This window comes from Triticum urartu, chromosome 5A (genome assembly GCF_056163025.1).
Source record: "Triticum urartu cultivar PI428250 chromosome 5A, HENAU_Tu73, whole genome shotgun sequence".
Classification (NCBI taxonomy): domain Eukaryota; kingdom Viridiplantae; phylum Streptophyta; class Magnoliopsida; order Poales; family Poaceae; genus Triticum; species Triticum urartu.
The window spans coordinates 522,036,386-522,058,051 of record NC_141877.1 but is presented as its reverse complement, the minus strand read 5'-3'; the positions used below and the strand labels follow the sequence as shown (position 1 = coordinate 522,058,051).

The 21,666-nt window shown below is 46.3% G+C and overlaps 1 protein-coding gene across 1 annotated transcript; it reads left to right on the top strand.

Moving 5' to 3' along the window:
* Positions 1-15,318: 15,318 nt before the first annotated feature.
* On the top strand, positions 15,319-15,945 carry LOC147972440 (uncharacterized). Its single transcript, XM_087524332.1, has one exon. The coding sequence runs from the start codon at positions 15,319-15,321 to the stop codon at positions 15,943-15,945; it is 627 nt and encodes a 208-aa protein (XP_087380458.1).
* The last annotated feature ends 5,721 nt before the right edge of the window (positions 15,946-21,666 follow it).

The window sequence follows — 21,666 nt, the reverse complement described above, 5'->3', positions numbered from 1 at the left end:
TAAGGTATAAGTTTCTTTGAAACCGTCGTTGCTCTAGCTGTATGTGGATCTTTTTCGATCTGTAGTCGAATCTAGGTCTTGGTTCAAAGAGGAAAGAAGGGTGCGGTGGGCTGGAGCAAGAATCTAGGATGTAGTTCAATGAGGAAAGGAGGGGAGGAAAGTAGTATAGACTGGCTATCTAGCCACTTTGTAGGTCAAAAAGAGAAAAAGGGGGTAACCCAGTACACACATATGTAAGGAACCGATATCTTTGTTGAAAAGGGAAAGAAACTGTGGGGGTCGGGTAGTTTGTGCACGACTAGATTTGCTTCCCTCACATAGGAAGAAGGTTCAAAGAGAACAAATATGGGACCAGCGCATACATGCTGCTTGGCTACATACTCTGCATCACCCATTTATACGTGCGGACGCACATGGTGCTAGCATGTCCCATGCAGCTATTTTTCTGTTGTTAATCTCAGAATTAACTACTGATCTGTTTTAAAAGAATTTCTCTGTTAATATGAATCAATGCAACCATTTTAGAAATGCTACTGTCTAATACTTTGTTTTCCATCAAGATAAGGTAGATGCTTCTTTTTGTGGCCGCATGTTTCATCCTCCTTTATTGGCCAGTAATTGTTTTCTTTTTTGCCTCTTAAAATAGGGATATATATTCAACTTGTTGCTATAGAAAACTTAAATGTCACACCGGCAACTTTGCTTGATTTCAGTGCAACTGCACAAAACTTGATTGGATTTCCTATTCGTGTTGGTAGATTCATATTTTATGTTGGTCGTCTCATGAAAGGTCAGTACAGGCCTTCATCCATATGATTGTGCAGTGTGCTTTGAGATGTTGTGCTACTTGTATTGGTACTGTTTTAAATAAATGATGAATTGAAGCTATTGTATTGCTGTCTTTTCCCATTAAGTAGTGAACAAAAATGGGACCAACCCAGACATGATGCTTGTTGCTTTGTTACAACAAATTCAGCATCACCCCCTTATAAGCCAGTAATTGATGCCACTCTCAGAATTAACTACTGAATCTTATTTCAAAACTGCAACACTTGTTAGGGATTGGCAGGATTACCATTTTTGTGGCCGCATGTTTCATCCTCCTTTATTAGCCAGCAATTGATTCCTTTTTTTCCTCTGTTTATACAGGGATATCTATTCAACTTGTTGCTATTGCGACATTTTGCTTCGCTACGCGAAACACTTTGCTTGATTTCAGTGCAACTGCACAAAACGAGATTGGACTTCCTATTTGTGTTGGCAGATACGTACGTGATCTTGTGTGCGTCATGACAGGTTGGTACTTGCCTTCATCCACATGATCGTGCAGTGTGTTTTGAGATGTTGTGCTACTTGTATTGGTACTGTTTTAAATAAATGATGAATTGAAGCTATTGTATTGCTGTCTTTTCCCATTAAGTAGTGAACAAAAATGGGACCAACCCAGACATGATGCTTGTTGCTTTGTTACAACAAATTCAGCATCACCCCCTTTATAAGCCAGTAATTGATGCCACTCTCAGAATTAACTACTGAATCTTATTTCAAAACTACAACACTTGTTAGGGATTGGCGGGATTACCATTTTTGTGGCCGCATGTTTCATCCTCCTTTATTAGCCAATAATTGATTCCTTTTTGCCTCTGTTTATACAGGGATATCTATTCAACTTGTTACTATTGCGACATTTTGCTTCACTACGCGAAACACTTTGCTTGATTTTAGTGCAACTGTACAAAACGAGATTGGATTTCCTATTTGTGTTGGCAGATTCGTATTTTATCGTTGTCGGTCTCATGAAAGGCCAGTACAGGCCTTCATCCACATGATTGTGCAATGTGCTTTGAGATGTTGTGCTACTTGTATTGGTACTGTTTTAAATAAATGTTTAATTGAAGCTATTGTATTGCTGTCTTTTCCCATTAAGTAGTGAACAAAAATGGAACCAACCCAGACATGATGCTTGTTGCTTTGTTACAACAAACTCTGCATCACCCCCTTCATAAGTAGATGGAAGCACATACTGTTGTTGCGCCCACTCTACCCTGGAACTGAATCTTAGTTCAAAACTGCAAACACTTGTTAGGGATCGGCAGGAGTACCATTTCTATAGGGATTGGCCGGAGTACATGTTTAATAAATGTATTGTTCAGATAATGTCTCTGTTATTATATATCAGTTACAGACTTACAGTGTTTTACAAATGGTGCTATCCTGCTTTGTAGTTCTTTCTACATGTTTAACCAAGGTATTGTTAAGATAATGTCTCTGTTAAAATGAATCAGTCGCATTGTTTTAGGAATGATACTTTTCTGCTTTTTCGTTCTTTATACATCTTGAAACAAGGCATTGTTAAGATAATGTCTCAGTTAATATGAATGAATCACACTGATTGAGAATTGCTACTCACCTGCTTTGTTTCCCATTAAGATAAGGTAGATCAGTAGATGTTTTTCTTCTGGGAGTACAAGTCATCAACCGTTATTTCTCAGTAATTGTTTCCCTTATACCTTTTGTTGCTTACAGGGATATCAAAATTAAAGCTCGGTTTTATTCCGACTTCGATTTTAGTTCAACTGCACAAAAGCAGCCAATGTGTCCAAGGAAAATTGCTGCATTACTGGGTCTAGTTGGTCGTTCCACTTTGCAGAAAGAAGCAGTCATTGTTTACGCTACACTATAGAAGGAATGACCGAGGCTTTACAGAGTATTAGGCCTTCCACTATGTAGGCCAAAAGAGGTGCCAATTTCACCTTTTCTTAGTTTGGCACCGAATCCCTCCATTGCTACAACCGGTGCCATAAATATTAGACACTGGTGACATGACTAGTCTGCAGAGACCATTGACAATTTAACAACACGTGGAGTGCCCTGGGCAAGAAGTGACCAAACAAGTACAAGAAGCGACAGGACTCCATGATCATAGGCATTACATATTTTGAATGGGAAAAGCTTGTCAAAGTTTGATCATTGATGTTAGCAAGAAGCGACAGGACTCCACGATCATAGGCATTACATATTTTGAATGGGAAAAGCTTGTCAAAGTTTAATCATTGATGTTAGCAAGAAGACGTTAGTTTAATATATTGGAATTGGAAAACCTTGTCAAAATTTGCTCATTGATGTTAGCCAGAAGACATGCATTTGATATTTTTGAGTGGGACGCCCTTGTTGTGAGCAACGTCGAGTGTTTTTTCCTATTCCTGTGTTCAGTTTAGAAGTAAATAGTTACTCTGCTAAGATATTCCTGTGTTAAGAGTTTGTTCTGAATATTGTCTATGTAATGCCAGGCCTTGTGTTTGATTGCAAAGTTGAGCTTGGAATATTGTGGCATGCGGCATCACGAGCTGTTCCCCGTGCCTCCTGAGAATAATGCTTCGTATTGTTTTGCATGTCGATCTAATGCCAGTGATTTGCTTGTTAAGAAGATCATCCTCTTCTGTTGTTTCCGTGCTTAAGAAGTTCATCGTCTGATGTTTCATTCATAGCATATACGACAAGTCGGGTAGGTTAGACGTGAATCCATATGATCTTCCGACCAACTCATGATATTAGGCCTTGATTGGATCGTCGTTTTCCAACCAAAACCACTTGTAATACTGACGCTTGTAAATTAAAGCAGATGGTCTCGGGCGAAGGCGCTTGGTTGGTCGATTTCGACTAGTAAAATATCGGAAGTACTTGACACACGATAAAAACGCTGAACGACACTCGGACGATTGCTAATCCAGCCGTTAGTTGCTGTTTCAGCCTTGCCCATGGATGGCTTGATACGCACATCGTGCATGTATCGTCTGGTAATGTCATCCATATAGCAGTGCTCGTAAAATATACACTGGTCTCTCAAATTACACGCGTACCCCGCCGGTTTTACTTACAGACCTCGGGCCCTCGGTTTCATTACGCCTGTATTTTGTGCGTTGTTTTCGATGACAAGTAAATTACACTTGTATGTTAATACAGGTTTGAAATAAACCAGAGCTCCCAAGCGCGGCCTTACCGTTTCATGCCGTCTTAGTTTCTCGAAGGTGCTCATAGGTGTCCGATGATCCTGGCTTCCTGAATGAGTAGCAGGCGCTGTATCAGACCATCCGTAGGGCCTGCGAGGCCCTCTCCATTGTCCTTCGAGTTGTTGTGCTCGCCGTGGCGCCGAGCATTGTTAACATCGTCAACGAACATGATGATTCAAGAGATGACTTTATTTTGACTGGATGACACTAGGGACCCACTAGGGCCATAGCCACACGTACGCAAGTTCCTCCTTATTATGTACAACTATATTTTTTTTCTTTCTCCTGGTTTCCTGACATCACGGTCCCACACCATTGTCAACCTATGTAGTCAATATAAACGAGAGAATTCCACAAGGTGCGGCCGACAGCTGCGACCAAGCATCTCAAGAAGTATTTGTGTTTTTGAGGCGTGAGCACTGCAGAGTTTTTCTTGGCGATGATTTCGTTGTTGTTCAGAGGAGAGCAGGGTATTAACTGGGCGGGCTGTGGCCCGTCTAGCCCAGGCCAGATATCCAGCCCAGATACTAATTTTTTCAAGATGAAAATGGCTAGCCCAGCTATACGTCTTTTTCAGGAATACCCAGGCAAGGTCAACTTGTTATTCTCCGCCCCGCTGGACTGCAAATCTTTCCTAGGAGGGATGCATTAGGCTTAACAGGAAAATGGGCTTTAAAAAAATAAATGGGATGTAAGTATAAAAACTGGCAAGTAACTATAAAAAAATGCACCAAACACGAAATTAGTTTATAAAATATTATTTATGGATTTTGAAAATCTTAAATTTTCATTGTTGCGCACGCAATGTTTCGTTGGATTTTTACGTAATACAAATTTATATTTAATCTGACTAGAAATTTCGGGATAAAAATATTTCGGAGCCCATCAAAATGTGGGAAATTTTATTGAATTCTGTCTTCAACGGCTGGTTGAAATTATTAATCATTGTCCTAGCTAGAAAATGGGCTGTACTTTTAACAAACTGTAAATGGGCTGTTGTAAATTCCATTAGAATTCCAAAATGGGTTGTACATTCTTAGAAAACACAAATGGGCTATAAGTTCTCTGCCACACACTTGTGGGCCTACTAAGTGACGCGTCCCCTAAAAAAAATAAGTTGACGCGTATGCAAGGCTTTGCCAACTTATTATAGTCAACACACGGTTCTAGCAGCAGTGGCCGTTGGATGTCTATCCAACGGATGTCGTGCTTCTTCTTCAATCTCGGATATTCTTAGCTTCGGCCGCCCAAAAAATGATTCCTCCCCCTGACATCTGGGGTGCACCATTTCGGAGGCTGACCTGTGGGCCTACTAAGTTGGAGCGTACTAAGGGCTTTGCCAACTTAGTCAATAATAAACTTTTCTAGCTTCAGTGATCGTACGATGTCCATCCAACGGCCGTAGTGCTTCTTCAACCTCTGGTCTTCTTGGTCCAGCCGCCCAAAGCAGCGCCGGTCGTGCTGCCTGCTCCTGTCTCCCGTGGCCAGCTGTGCTGCCGCGGAGGCCTCACCGCCCCCATACTACTCCCACCGCTGGCCAGGCCATCCCTCCACTCACCCACACCCCCTGTTATTCCGCAGCGACAGCAGCCTCACACCGCAGCCGAACCAGTGAACCCTCGTACTCCTCTCGGCGCGGGCTTCCACTGTTGCGTCTTCCCTGGCTCCACGTCATCCCGTTCCTAGGCATCGCCGTCATCCAGACCACCGCCCTGGTGCTCTTGGCGCGGCGTGGTCAACGTGGTCAACGACCGACTTCCATCGGAAGAGTACTGTACGTGGAGAGGCTGACAGTTGGGTCCAGGCGGCCGCAAGGAACTGCCTCCTTATTACGCGCAAAATAATTATTCCTCCACCTTACAGCAGGGACCCACCGGACAGGCCACCTTATTTCGCGAAAAAACGTTTCCCGCTGACTGCTCGGACCCACCGGATGGACCAGCGTATTTCGTGAAAAAACGTTCCCCCCGCTGTCAGCTCGGACACACCGGAAGTGCCTCCTTATTACGCACAAAAAATGAATACTCGCCCTGCTAGCTGGGACCCACCATGGTGGGAGGCTGACTTGTGGGCCTACTAAGTTGACTGGGACAGGGGCCTTTGTCAACTTTAGTCAATATGAAAGATTCTAGCTTCAGTGACCGTACGATGTCCATCCAACGGCCGTAGTGCTTCTTCAACCTCTGGTCTTCTTGCTCCAGTCGCCCAAAGCAACGCTGGTCGTCTCGCATGCTCCTGCCTCCCATGGCCGGCTGTGCTGCCGCGGAGGCCTCACCGCCCCCTACTATTCCCACCGCTGGCCAGGCCCTGCGGCGACGGCAGCCTCACACCGCAGCCGAACCAGTGAACCCTCGTACTCCTCTCCGCGCGGGCTTCCATTGCCACGTCTTCCCCGGCTCCCCGTCGTCCCCTTCCTAGGCCTCACCGTCGTCCACCGCCCTGGTGCTCTCGGCGCGGCGTGGTCAACGTGGTCAAGGAACGAATTCCATAGGACGTGGATTGTACGTGGAGAGGCTGACAGCTGGGTCCACGGCCGCAGCAAGGAAGTGCCTCCTTATTACGTGCAAAATAATTATTCCTCCACCTGACAGCGGGGACCCACCGGACGGGCCACCCTATTTCACGAAAAAAATGTTTCCCCCTGACTGCTGGGACCCACCAGCTACACCTTCGCACGCAAGGAAGTGCGTCCGGGCAAAAAAACAAAACAATTCGCCCCCCTGACTGCTGGGACCCACCAGCTACATCTTTGCACGCAAGGAAGTGCCTGACAGTCGAGACCCACCTGGTCGACGCGTACGTAGCGTTGTCATTCTGGTCGCGAACGTGTACGTACATATATACTGGTCGATGTAGAGGCGCGCACGTGTCGTAGTAGAGGTGCGCACATAGCATGTACGTACGCACGTACGTACAGCGGTCAGGGTGCAAGAAAGAAAATACGGCCACGTATGTGTACATACGAGCGGGGTCTCGAACGCCTACTCGCGCATACGTACGGCGAGGGCTCGTGTACATGGCTGGGTCGGAACGGAGAAACAACGTCGTCGTCGTGTTCATGGGGAGGCAACGGAATGCGTCGTGTTCATGGGGAGGCAACAGAATGCGTCGTGTTCATCGGGATGGCTTGGACGGAACAGGCGATGGAAACGAGGCCTGGCGTACCGCAGAACGGAGGAAACGGCCTTGTGTTCGACCGGCCACGTTCGAAACGGGATCCTGTTCATCGGGAGGGGTGTGGCATACCGCAAAACGGAGGAAACGGACCTCCTACGGTCTAAACGGGGGTCCTGTTGATTGGGAGGGGTGTGGTGTACCGCAAAACGGAGGAAACGGACTTGTGTTGGAGTGCTACGGTCGAAACGGGGGTCCTGTTCATCGGGAGGGGTGTGGCGTACCGCAAAACGGGACTCCACGGGATACTGTTCATCTCCACCGTCGACCTCCTCCAGCCTCCACAGGCTCCTGTTCATCCAGCCTCCACGGGCTCCTGTTCATCCAGCCTCCACCGCGCGCTACTCCACCGGCTACTGTTCAACCACCCCTCCACCGTCTACTATTCATCCAGCCCTCCACACCACGGGGTCCTGTTCAACCACCCCTCCACGGGCACCCCACCACCGTCTAATGTTCATCCAGCCCTCCACACCATGGGGTCCTGTTCAACCACACCTCCGGGGGCACCCCTCCATCGTCTACTGTTCATCCAGCCCTCCACACCACGGGGTCATGTTCATCCACCCCTCCACGGGCACCCCTCCACCGTCTATTGTTCATCCAGCCCTCCACCATACCATGGGGTCCTGTTCATCCAGAGGCAATGCCACCGCTCACTGTTCATCCAAACCCCCCGCAACGCTCATTGTTCATCCCATCGATCGGCTTCAGTTAGCAGCAGTAGCGAAGGAATCGCTCGATCGGGTTCAGTTAACAGCCATCGATCGATCGCTCGGGTTCAGTAACACGTTGCCTGCAGTGCAATCGCTCAGGTTCAGCTAGAGCCCAACGCCTCGCTCGGGTTCAGTTAGAGCCAACGCCTCACACACACGCATGTACGTGTACGAGAGAAACGCGCATCGCTCGGCCCCCGACCTCCCACCATAACCGGGAACTCCCCGAAATTTTCCTCCCCCCTGCTTCTAACACGGTTTTTACTGTCATGGACGGCCCAAAGAATGTCATGCAGCTGCGTCTCCGGCCCGCCCAGGACGAAAAGCCCATTTTCTGTCATGATTTTTTGTCATAGAAGTAGGAGCCCACCACATCTATGATGATACCGGGTTTTGTCACAATTATCGTCATAGAAGTGTCATATGTATGACAGAAAAAAATTCGTTCGGCCCAAAATGTCACGGATGTGTCTTTTTTGTAGTGGGTGGGAATGACTTGAGAGAAGGAGGCGGTGCTCACTTCCTGGATATGGATGTTCAAGTTCATCAGTGACGGTGAAGGCATGAATTCGAGAACGATAAAAGGTTGCAGAGGAGGGAGAAGGAGGAGGGGCTAACCTTGACTAGAGGAGGTAGAAAACGACCACAGAATCGTCTTCGTCGTGGCCGCTGTAGGGGGTCGGAGCTTTGACCAGAGGAGGGGAGATCCGGGGAAGTAGGACGGTGATGGCCACGGTCCGTCACCGCCGCTGGAGGGGAGGACGTTAGATCCTCAACACCAGAGGGAGGGGTTGGGGGGCGTCGCTTCTACCATCGGCGGAAGGAGGAGAGATGGTGTGACTGCCTGGTTTTTGCCCTCTCTTATCTGGTTGAATTTTCACTTGAAAATTTTCTGAAACCTGGAATTCTTGAATCTTTTCATATGGACTTAAACACTTGGGCATCCTTGGCTTTCACCCAAGTGCTTCACTTCCCTCCGAAATCATCATTTCACTTCTGATCCACCCCAAAATAATCTTTGGAATATTTTTCCTAAACCCTAAGCCAGATCTATTTGCTTCAAAGCAAAGACAATTTTTATGGCTCAGAAAAATCTGAGATAATTCACAAATATTCTGTGAACCCTAGGGCACCTTCCTGAGCAAAAATATTTCATCACTTTTTGGAATATTTTTGCTACAGAAAATCTTTTCTATTCTGGACAGAAATGGTGGTTTCTACAGCAACTACCATTTTACTTGCTCCATTTGACCTGAACTTTCCTGTGCATCTTTACCTTAGTAACTTATAACTAGCCTCCAAAGCACAACCTCAAACTCCCATCCGTTTGACCACAGTAACTGTTCAAAGTTACTGGTCACAAACTTACACTACTAGGAAAACGGCTATAGATGAAATGGACACTAATGGCGCACCACGTGTGTGGTGCGCCATTAGAATATAGCAATGGCGCACCTGGTGTGCGGTGCGCCATTAGAAGTTTTGAAAAAAATTGTTACTAATGGCGCACCGTGGGTGTGGTGCGCCATTACTAACTAGTAATGGCGCACTGTCCACTGGTGCGCCATTACTAAGTTTTTTTCAAAAAAAATCAAAAAAAAATTCAAATTTTTTTATATATTTTTTTCAAAACTAGTAATGGCGCACCGTGGGTGTGGTGCGCCATTACTAGTTTAACTACTAATGGCGCACCACCCCACGGTGCGCCATTACTAGTTTGCTCGGCTAACACCAAATGCACCCCCCCTGTGGACCGCCTTTTCAGTTTTAAAAAAGATAAAAAAATGATAAAAATCTCAAAAAATGAAAGAAAATAAGTTTGCCATGTGATATGTGGTCTAGTTGTTGGGAAAATTTACAAATATAAACTTCGACTTTATTTGCAAAATCTCTCTGGAAATTTGTAAAATGGGCATAACTTTTGCATACGAACTCGGATTAAAAAGTTTTATATATGAAAAATCATCTACTCGAAAAGTTACATCCGAATTTAACCGGGGGAACACCGTTAAACATTTTCAAAATCCCCAAAAACCTAACACACAAAAATTTATGGGGCTTTCAAGATCTAGAGGCAAAAAATTCAAAAAAAAGGTTTTGAAATTTTTTTTTCAAAAAATGATACGTAATATGACCGGGAAGTTTGAAATATTTTTCAAAATTTCATCATAGTCATGAACATGAACAAAGTCCTAGACATCAACAAGGTATAATAGGATTGATATGCTAGATATATCAACAAGTGCCTGTGAAGTGAGATGTTGCTGGGGTTGGATAGAACTCTGAAGTTAAGCGTGCTTGGGCTGGAGTAGTGTGAGGATGGGTGACCTTTCGGGAAGTTTGACCACGGATTGTGATTTGACCTGAGATTAAGCATATTGACCTGAGATTAAGACATCTGGAAAAAAACGAAAAAAAATTTGAATTTTTTTGAAAAAAACTAAAAAAAATCTGAAAAAATTTGAAAAAAAATTGTTACTAATGGCGCACCAGTGGTGCGCCATTAGAATATGATTCTAATGGCGCACCATGGGCCATACTAATGGCGCACCAGCGGTGCGCCATTAGAAAAAATTCTAATGGCGTGATGCTAGTGGCGCACCAGTAGTGCGCCATTAGTAGCGAAAATAGGTGCGCCACTAGCAGCCTTTTTTCTAGTAGTGTTACCTGGTTTGTAAAATCCTCTCTACTGCACCTGGATCCAAACCAAACAGTTGTAAACTTCAAAACCACCACGAACAACATGCCAGACATGATTTTTGGACGAAGGCTGGCCTGAGGAGAGAGTTCGCGCGGTGACCACGCTCGTCCACGATGCCAGGCATGCGTGTCGACGCGCTCTGGGTGCCGCTGAACGCTATGTTCACGCGTGCTCGCTTCCCTCGCCTACCCGAGCGTGCCAAACCGCACCACCATCATTGTCTCGACGTCTTTAACTCCTCCCTGGCGCTCGCCGATGCCGGAGCTCCCGGCAGCAAGCACGGCCACGGTCCGGCCAACGCCACAGTGCGCTCTGCACTGTGCTCGTCGCCTTCCTCTCAATCCTGTGCTCGTCTCTGTCCGCCCACAATGGCTGCGTGACCTCCGTCGCCTTCTCCCCCTCTCACTGACGCCGCTCGTCGCCGGGCGCCGTGGACAGGTTTCCACCGGCGGAGCCCGAAGCCCCCTCGCCGCTCGCCTATAAATAAGGCCACCCCCAGTCTCCTCGAGCCCCATCCAGCACCCGCACACACTCCACAACAGCTTAGGAAGCCGTAGCCTGGCCGGGCAGGCCTTGGGCCGTTGCCCCCGAGCTCGAGCTCGCCAGTGATCCCCTCTGGACGCCGCGGGAGCTCTAGCCTCTCCCAGGCAAGGGCAACCCCTCCAGGGCTTCCGCCTCTCTCCGGTGAGGCCGTCTCGCCCGCTTGGAGCCCATGGAGTGGCCTCCGTTCGCCGTCTTCCTCAACTCCGGCAACCTCCGCATTCTGCCTCTGCTTGCGAGCTTGTTTCCGACGCCGTTCGACCACCCCTAGCCATGCTATGGGTACGGGCAGGTGCGCCATCGTCCCCTCTCTCAATCCCTCTCTCTCGTTTGGGCCACGGAGCCCTAGTCACCGGCGAGAGCTCCGGCGAAGCCGTGGCCTTCTCTGTTTCTTTCTCCCCCTTCCCCCACATTACTAGCAGGGCCCGCTAGTCGGCCACTCGATACGCGCGTGAAGCAGTATGAGTGGTGGCGCCCCTGGGCTTTACGCCTTCGACGTCACCCCCCAGTCTGTTTCTTTTTATTCAAATTCATTTAATTTACAGAACACTTCAAACAGTTATAACTCTTCAACCATAAGCCCAAATGAATTGATTCTTTTTGCATTGTGTTCTTTGATAAGAAATCTAGCAGCTCACCAAAGATAAGATTTTTCTGAGCTGTTTAGAATTTCTGGTGATTTTCAAAAGTGTTCTTGATATTTGCTTTTTGTGTTTAAATTTATTTTCAAAGGGTGAGGCTTGTCTTGAGGATCACCTGAAGGCTTGTGAACCTCATCTGCACTAAGGCAAGCCACATCAACATTTTCATGGTGTCATTTCAATATTTGTGATTTTCTTACTTGAATGAAATGATTAGTCCTTGCATTTAAATAATTATTGAGTTATTTGTATTCTGTTAAATATTGGTTAGTTGTTATGCTTGATTTACAGAATGATTGAAACTAGTTTAGTGGATAAAGCAAGTTAAGATTTATTTGGTGATTTTAGAAATAATTTTGTTATGCATGTTAGTAATTATTTAAAGGTTTGTTTTTCCTTCATAAATTGATAAAAATTTGTTAGAAAATATTCTGTTAAATACTTGTTTAATCATATTACTTATCTTACAAAATGTTTACACCCAACTTAGTGATAAAGAAACTAAGAGTTGTTGATAGTGAAATCTTTTTGACAAGTATATGAGAAATTTATCGGAGTTACTTTCTTGCGTAAGAAATTAATAAAACTTGTTGCAAAATATTTTTGGTTAAGTTGTGAGTCATTTTGAGCAGTAGAGTAATATGAGTTGTTGACGTTTATGCTTGGTGTGTATGTGGATGACATCGGTCATTTTTATCATTATATGATGCATGTGTTGTTTTGCATTTCATGGCATGCTATGACACCGGTCCTTTTTAGTTTAAAGTTGAACCTGACTATAACTCAACTTGAATATACCGTTGACTGGATCATGGTGCCGCTGAATCGAGTTTCTTTCTAGTGCAACCACATTTGCCTTTGTGGGAAGGCCTTGATTCGGTCCATTGGCATGGCCTCCGGTCGGTGCCTCCAACTAGGGAAGGTTATGCCGTGCTTGCCCTGGCCCGGTAAGCAGGCATAATCTTGTGTGCTCGTTGATGAGATTATGGTACCGAGTCCCCGAGTGGGAGTGTTTTGACCACGACGGTGGTCGGGGTGTCTTTAGTTGACACAGGGCCACCCAGGACTAGCCCATTGGGGATTTGGGCCGGAGTGGCCGGGAGAGTGTTGTGGCAATGGAAGGGTTTTGTTGGAATGTCGTTGGTCCACCCGAATGGGAGTGCGAGGCCATGGGTTCCGTGGTGTGGGTACAGTGCACTACCTCTGCAGAGTGTGTAATCTATCGATAGCCGAGTCCACGGTCACGGACACCTCGTAGTAGGTCCCACCATGAGTCAACGTTTAATAAAAATTGCACACTAAGCTATGAACTTTGCATGATTGATGGATGGAAGAAAGGCCACCGAGGCATTTGGGACGAAATGATGGTCGTGGTTGTGGTTGCCGTAAGGATCACGAGTTGTTCTTGAGAAAGACCACTTTGGTGGTGTGTTTGTGATCCAGAGATGATCACCGTTGGTAAGCTGTCCCGAGGGACGTTCGAGCATGATCACATCATGTTGACATATAGTGTTGCATTATTAATAATTTGTTAAATATCATGATATTGTTTGTCATTATGATTATGCCTGTTGTGAGCTTGCAAGTACATTCAATGTACTGACCTAGCGTGTCATGCCAGATTTCAGGAAAGTATCGTTGGAGAGGAGCGCTGTTTGTGTCTAGATCGTGTCCACATCGGTGTCCCTGTGATATGGAGCTTCCACCACGACGTTATTCCGCTGCCACGTAGTTGTTCGGATCGAGGCCCCTTTATGTTTACTAAATAATGTACATATTGTTCAGCCACACCGAGTGTGCTGCTTGGCCTCGACAACTGTTGTAATGTAAACTCTGTTCCGCTAGCATCAATAAAGCGGTTGTTTTTCTGTACCAAGATGTTGTGTGTTGCCAGAAGACATGGTCTCTGGGCTGGCAATGCATGGTAAACCGGTCGTTCTGAGCCGGGGTGCCGCAACACTTGGTATCAGAGCTGCGCTGACTGTAGGCCACGCTAGACTGCGACGCGTTAACTGGACGCTAGATACGAGCTTAAGTTGAGTGCCGGTAGTAATTTGTGCTGATTGTTGCGTTGCATGCATTCAGTATATATATATATATATTTTATACTAACCTGCTAATTGTTGTGGGTGTAGATGGCTCCGGTGCCGTATCCGTGCCAGTTGCAGCTGATGCCGTACACGTCACCGCACCTCCTTCACAACATGTGGCGTCAGTTGTACCCTCTCAGAGACGACCCAGTCTATCATGTGTACCAGGAGCATCTAGCTAATTCAGTGTATGAGTATCACGTAGTGCTCACTCTGCGCACTAGTTCCGGTTCCAGCTCTTACACTCGCGCTTCTCGGAGCGGTTATGCCTCCACCGCTTCTTAGGCTGTCCAGTTTGCTGCATTCGAGGTCCTTGTCGAGCTTTGCTACAATGAGGTCCGAATGCAGAACCACCCAGGTTTCTACTACTACCCATCTCTGCAAGACAACGGTCGTGTCCGTTTCCCTCTCATTGATCCGGAGTCTGATAGTGTTGCTAGCCACCTTGCTCGTTATGTCACTGCTAGCTATCTCATGATCCACGAGCTGGCTCGAGAGCTGACTCGTACCCGTACTGCCTTAGCCACTACTTTGGTCACTTCTAGATCCGCCACTACTCCGTCTTCACTGGGATTTACCCCTTATGTCCCAGTCAGTTCTAGCTCCCCTATTTCGCTGGTTACTCCCCCGAGTAGCACGGGCGTCTCGGCCATGAACCCTCTCATTACTCCTGTCGAGTGGGTCTCACTTCTCGCTACCCTTGTAGTCCCGATGCTTCATCCTACCTCTGCCCCTGAGGGAGAGCCCTCGAGGCAGCGCCGTCGTGTTACCTTTAACCCGGAGGTTTCCGTTAACCATGTCAGTTCGGGATCCGAGACCGCTTCAGGGGAGGACGTCGCAGCACCAGCCGAGCAGTAGTATCTTTGAGTATTCGCAATTGTCTGGATGATGTACGGATGTAGTCGTACGAGTCATGATGTTTCATTGCATGTATGAGAGTAGTGAATCAGTCATGTTGTTTATTTTTCATGTATGAGTCTATGTATAATTATGTTGAGACTTTATTCGCCGTATTTTTTTGCTCTTCTGCTTTCTTCCGGGATTTGTCGCTGGCTTTTCCCAATTTTATTCTTGGGTGTTTCTCATCTCGATTGTGTTGTCTTGGGAAAAATTCACAATAGGATGACACGGGGAGGCGGCAGTAGCAATGTTCATGAGGGAACTCCTGTTCGTCGTTCCGCACGACAGGCAGGACATTCTCCCGAGCCGTACGTTCAGCCACCACCTCCACCGCCTGATCCTCCCTCCACTGAGCAAATTCTGCGTATGTTTGAAGAGAAAAGGAACAACGATCTGATTGAAATATTGAGAAGTGTTCAAACTATGGTTGGACAGAATGGAAATCAGAATGGTCATCACTCAAAGTTGTCAAATTTTCAGCGGACCAATCCACCCAGCTTCAGTTAGATTGTTGACCCATTGGATGCAAACGATTGGTTGCGCACAATGGAGAAAAACCTTGAGATTGCTCGTACAGAAGGAAATGATAAAGTTCCCTTTGCCACCCATTATCTTGAGGGCGCAGCTCCCATATGGTGGGAAAATACAAAGGCCATGTGGCCGGCAGATGAGGAAACCACTTGGGAAAAGTTTAAGGAGCAATTCCGAAAATATCATATCCCTATTGGAGTTATGAAGACTAAGCAGCGTGAATTTATCGCACTCATCCAAGGAAATCAGTCTGTGGCAGAATATTTGCAAAAATTCAATCATCTGGCCCATTACTCTCTTCATGACATGGACACCGAAGAAAGAAGAATTGACAGATTTCTTGGAGATCTAAATCCACAACTCCGGTGTACTCTCAGTATGCTTGATTTCACAGGCTTCCAAACTCTGGTGAACAAGGCTTTCATTGCTGAATGGGAGCACAAGCTTATAACAGATAATAGGTCTATTAACAACGACAACAAGGGAAAGTTTGAGCCAAAGAAGGATGGGCAACCAGTGCAAAAGGCTCGTACCTGGCTACAAACTCAGGTGGAATACAAGCCAAATTGGCAGCAGAATGTTAACAAGACCACCACTCAAGTCAAGAATATTGTGGCCAATCCAATACATGAGAAGCGTTAGCGCAATAATTCTTGTTTCATTTGCGGGCAGCACGGACATTATGCCAAGCAGTGCCCCAAGAACAACAAGATGAATGCCCTAAGCAGGACACAAGCCAACTTTATGGAGTCATGGCCAAACCAGCAAAACTTCACCGGGCACGTGCATCATATCTCCGCCGATGAAGCCCAAGAGAAGCCAGAAGTCGTCATTGGTATGTTTTCTGTTAATGACATACCTGCCATAATTTTATTTGACTCTGGGGCTTCCCATTCTTTTATTTCTCGGAGTTTTGCTGCCCAGAACAATTTTCCTTGCGCAATTTTGGGCAAAAATATGTTGGTACAAACCCCGGGATCTATAATCAAGAGCAATCTGGTCTGCCATGATCTGGAGATCAATATCAACGGGGTCTACTTTCCAACATCTCTGATAATCATTGAGTCTAAAAAGTTGGATATTATATTGGGTATGAATTGGTTGACCCGATATCAAGTTTGCATAAACTGCGCAACCCGAGAAGTCACTTTGACCGGTCTGAATGGGCAACTTACCAAGTTCTACGCTCGGAAGAACATACCCAAGCCAGAACTAGTTTGCACCGCTGTGGTTAAATTGGAATTAATCCCTGTGGTCAGTGAGTACCCTGATGTGTTTCCGGAAGAACTGTCAAGCATGCCACCAGATCGGGAACTGGAGTTTGCCATAGATCTTGTGCCCAGAACCGCACTGTTATACAAGAAGTATTACCGGATGCCTCATCAGCATTAGTGGAGCTAAAGAAACAGCTTGATGAATTACTCCAGAAAGGTTATATTCGTCCCAACTCTTCACCATGGGGATCACCTGCAATTTTCGTGGGCAAAAAGGATGGTAGTCTCCGTATGTGCATAGATTACCGCTAGCTGAATGAGGTCACCATCAAAAATAAATACCCGCGGCCAAGGATTGATGATCTGTTTGACCAGATCAGTGGGGCTAAGGTATTCTCAAAAATTGATTTACGGACCGGCTATCATCAGCTTAAGATTAAAAAGGAAGATATTCCTAAGACCGCATTCACTACTCGGTACGGTCTTTACGAATATATCGTGATGTCCTTTGGTCTCACCAATGCCCCTGCTTTCTTTATGCATATGATGAACAAAGTATTTATGGACTTCCTCGAAAAATTCGTGGTAGTATTCATCGATGACATCCTCATTTACTCCAAGGGTGAAGAGGAGCACAAGGATCACCTCTGAGCATTACTACAACGGCTCCGCGACCATCAACTATACGCCAAGTTCAGTAAGTGTGAATTTTGGCTCAAGAAAGTTGGCTTCCTCGGACATGTACTATCCGCCGAAGGTATAGCCGTGGATCCGAGCAAAGTAAAGGATGTGCTCGATTGGGTACCGCCCACGACCGTGACACAGATCCGGAGTTTCCTCGGACTAGCTGGATACTATCGTCGTTTTATTGAAGGGTTTTCCAAAATTGCTAAACCCATGACGGAGCTGCTCAAAAAGGATACGACGTTTAAGTGGACAGAGGATTGTGAGAAGAGTTTTAATGAGGTGAAGATACGTCTGACAACTGCAGCTGTATTGACTCTTCCAGACATTTATCGCAGTTTTGATGTGTACTGCGATGCCTCTAGACAAGGTATTGGTTGCGTGTTGATGCAAGACAACAAGGTAGTAGCATATGCATCGCGATAGGTACGACCCCATGAGGGAAATTATCCTACTCATGATTTGGAATTGGCTGCAGTGGTTCATGCATTAAAAATTTGGAGACACTACCTCATTGGAAAAAGGTGCCAAATTTTTACCGACCACAAAAGCCTCAAGTACATCTTCACTCGGCCAGATTTAAATCTCCGTCAGCGAAGATGGTTAGAGTTGGTCAAGGATTATGACCTTGGAATAAATTACCATCCAGGCAAGGCCAATGTCATTGCCGACGCGCTCAGTCGAAAGCCCATCAGCTTAAATGTCATGTTAAAATCATTGCCTACTGAACTTCAAGAGGAGATCACTCAGCTCAACTTGGTCATCATGCATGCTGGCCTCGCTAATATTTTGGAAGTTACCCCCACACTTGAGATGGAGATCCGCAAGGCCCAGCCAGCTGACGCCAATCTACAATGACCTGCCAAGGGCCAGATGGCAAAGGAGGCCCCTGACTTCTCCAAGGACTAATTCGGTACCCTCCGATTCCGTGGACGCATTTGTGTGCCAAATCAACCAGACTTGAAGAAGAAAATCCTGTCAGAAGCACACGAATCCGCATATTCCATTCACCCGGGAGGTACGAAAATGTATGAGGATCTCAGACAAATATTCTGGTGGGAGGGAATGAAGCAAGACATTGCCTATTTTGTAGCCTGTTGTGACATATGTAACAAGGTGAAAGAAGATCATCAGAAGCAAGCCGGACTGCTCCAACCGCTGCCAGTTTCACAGTGGAAATGGGATGACGTTTGCATGGATTTCATCACAAGATTGCCTAGGACCCAACGAGGCAAGGATGCAATCTGGGTTATAATAGACACCATAACCAAGGTTGCTCACTTCATTCCGATCAGCACCAGATACAGGGCCAATGAACTTGCACAGCTGTATGTGTCCAGAATAGTCAGTCTGCACGGAGTACCCTGAACTATCACTTCCGACCGAGGTTCTTTGTTTACCTCCGCTTTTTGGTCCCGTCTCCATCAAGCCCTGGGGACATCACTTCAATATAGTACTGTCTATCACCCTCAGACAGATGGACAGACAAAGCGGGTAAATCAAATACTCGAAGATATGTTGCGAGCCTGTGTGCTAGCCGAAGGAGCTAAATGGGAAGATTTCTTGCCATATGCCGAGTTCTCTTATAACAACAGTTTCCAAACCAGTCTAAAGATGTCACCATATGAAGCTCTGTATGGCTGTAAGTGCCGCACTCCTCTAAATTGGTCTCAGACTGGAGATAGCCGTATCTTCGGAATGGATCTCATGCTGGAAGCTGAGAAACAAGTTAGGGAAATCAGAGACAGACTGCAATTGGCCAAATCTCGACAGAAGAGTTATTATGATGCAAAGCATCGGCAGGTCAGTTTTGAACCCGGAGAACACGTATACCTCCGAGTCACCCCTATGAAAGGAGTCAAGAGATTTCAGACTCGTGGAAAGCTGGCACCCAGATTCATTGGTCCATTTCCGATTATGTCTCGAGTAGGTACGGTTGCATATCAACTGGAACTAGCCCCTGAATTGGCAGACATACACAACGTGTTCCATGTTTCGCAATTGAGACGATGCATATCCCCTCCTGAGAAAAGGGCTGCAATGGCTGAGATAGAATTGGCAAAATATTTAACTTACAAAGAGAGACCGTTCAAAATTTTGGATCAGATGGAAAGGGTCACTCGCAGTAAAGTCAAAAAAAATTACAAGGTTCAGTGGGAGCATCACACAGAGTCAAAAGCAACTTGGGAGCAGGAAGAATTCCTTAGGGTTCAGTATCCAGTGTGGTTTTCCCAAGCAACCGAATCTTGAGGATGAGATTCATTCTAAGTGGGGGAGGTTTGTGACAGCCTGGTTTTTGCCCTCTCTTATCTGCTTGAATTTTCATTTGAAAATTTTCTGAAACCTGGAATTCTTGAATCTTTTCATATGGACTTAAACACTTGGGCATCCTTGGCTTTCACCCAAGTGCTTCACTTCCCTCCTAAATCATCATTTCACTTCTGATCCACCCCAAACTAATCTTTGGAATATTTTTCTTAAATGAAAAATATTCATTTTCTCTCAAAAACCGTAAGCCAGATCTGTTTGCTTCAAAGCAACCCCAATTTTTATGGCTCAGAAAAATCTAAGATAATTCACAAATTTTCTGTGAACCCTAGGGCACCTTCCTGAGCAAAAATATTTCATCACTTTTTGGAATATTTTTTCTACAAAAATATTCTCTGTTCTCGACAGAAATGGTGGTTTCTACAACAACTACCATTTTACTTGCTCCATTTGACCTGAACTTTCTTGTGCATCTTTACCTTAGTAACTTATAACTAGCCTCCAAAGCACAGCCTCAATCTCCAAGCCGTTTAACCACAGTAACTGTTCAAAGATACTGGTCAGAAACTTACCTGGTTTGTAAAATCCTCTCTACTGCACCTGGATCCAAACCAAACCGTGGTAAACTTCAAAACCACCACGAACAACATGCCAGACATGATTTTTGGACGAAGGCTGGCCTGAGGAGAGAGTTCGCACGGTGACCAAGCGTGTCCACGATGCCAGGCATGCGTGCCGATGCGCTCTGGGTGCCGCCGAACGCTATGTTCGCGCGTGCTCGCTTCCCTCGCCTGCCCGAGCGTGCCAAACCGCGCCACCATCATCGTCTCGACGTCTTTAACTCCTCCCTGGTGCTCGCCGACGCCGGAGCTCACCGCAGCGAGCATGGGCACGGTCCGACCAATGCCACAGTGCGCTCCGCACTGTGCTCGTCGCCTTCCTCTTGATCCTGTGCTCGTCTCCGTCCGCCCACAATAGCCACGTGACCTCCGTCGCCATCTCCCCCTCTCACTGACACCGCTCGTTGCCGGGCGCTGTGGACTGGTGTCCACCGACGGAGCCCGAAGCCCCCTCTCCGCTCGCCTATAAATAAGGCCACCCCCAGTCTCCTCGAGCCCCATCCAACACTCCCAAACACTCCACGACTGCGTAGGAAGCTGTAGCCCGGTCGGGCAGGCCTCGGGCCGCCACCCCCTCGGGACGCCACGGGAGCTCTAGCCCCTCCCAGGCCAGGGCAACCCCTCCATGGCTTCCGCCTTTCTCCGGTGAGGCCGTCTCGCCCTCTTGGAGCCCCTGGAGTGGCCTCCGTTCGCCGTCTTCCTCAACTCCGGCAACCTCCAGGTTCTGCCTCCGCTTGCGAGCTTGTTTCCGACGCCGTCCGACCACCCCTAGCCACGCTACGGGTACGGGCAGGTGCGCCATCGTCCCCTCTCTCAATCCCTCTCTCTCGTTTGGGCCAAGGAGCCATCGTCGCCGGCGAGAGCTCTGGTGAAGCCGCGGCCTTCTCTGTTTCTTTCTCCCCTTCCCCCACCTGACTACTGGGGCCCTCTAGTCAGCCACTCTGTACGTGCGCGAAGCGGTACGAGTGGTGGCGCCCCTGGGCTTTATGCCTTCGACGTCAACCCCAATCTGTTCCTTTTTATTCAAATTCATTTGAATTTACAGAACACTTCAAACAGTTATAACTCTTCAACCAGAAGTCCAAATGAATTGATTCGTTTTGCATTGTGTTCTTTGATAAGAAATCTAGCAGGTCACCAAAGATGAGATTTTTCTGAGCTGTTTAGAATTTCTGGTGATTTTCAGAAGTGTTCTTGATATTTGCTTTTTGTGTTTAAATTTATTTTCAGAGGGTGAGGCTTGTCTTGAGGATCACCACAAGGCTTGTGAACCTCATCTACACTAAGGCAAGCCACAACAACATTTTCATGGTGTCATTTCAATATTTGTGATTTTCTTACTTGAATGAAATGATTAATCCATGCATTTAAATAATTATTGAGTTATTTGTATTCTGTTAAATATTGGTTAGTTGTTATGCTTGATTTACAGAATGATTGAAACTAGTGTAGTCGATAAAGCAAGTTAAGATTTATTTGGTGATGTTAGAAATAATTTTGTTATGCATGTTAGTAAGTACTTAAAGGTTTGTTTTTGCCTTCATAAATTGATAAAAAAATAGTTAGAAAATATTCTG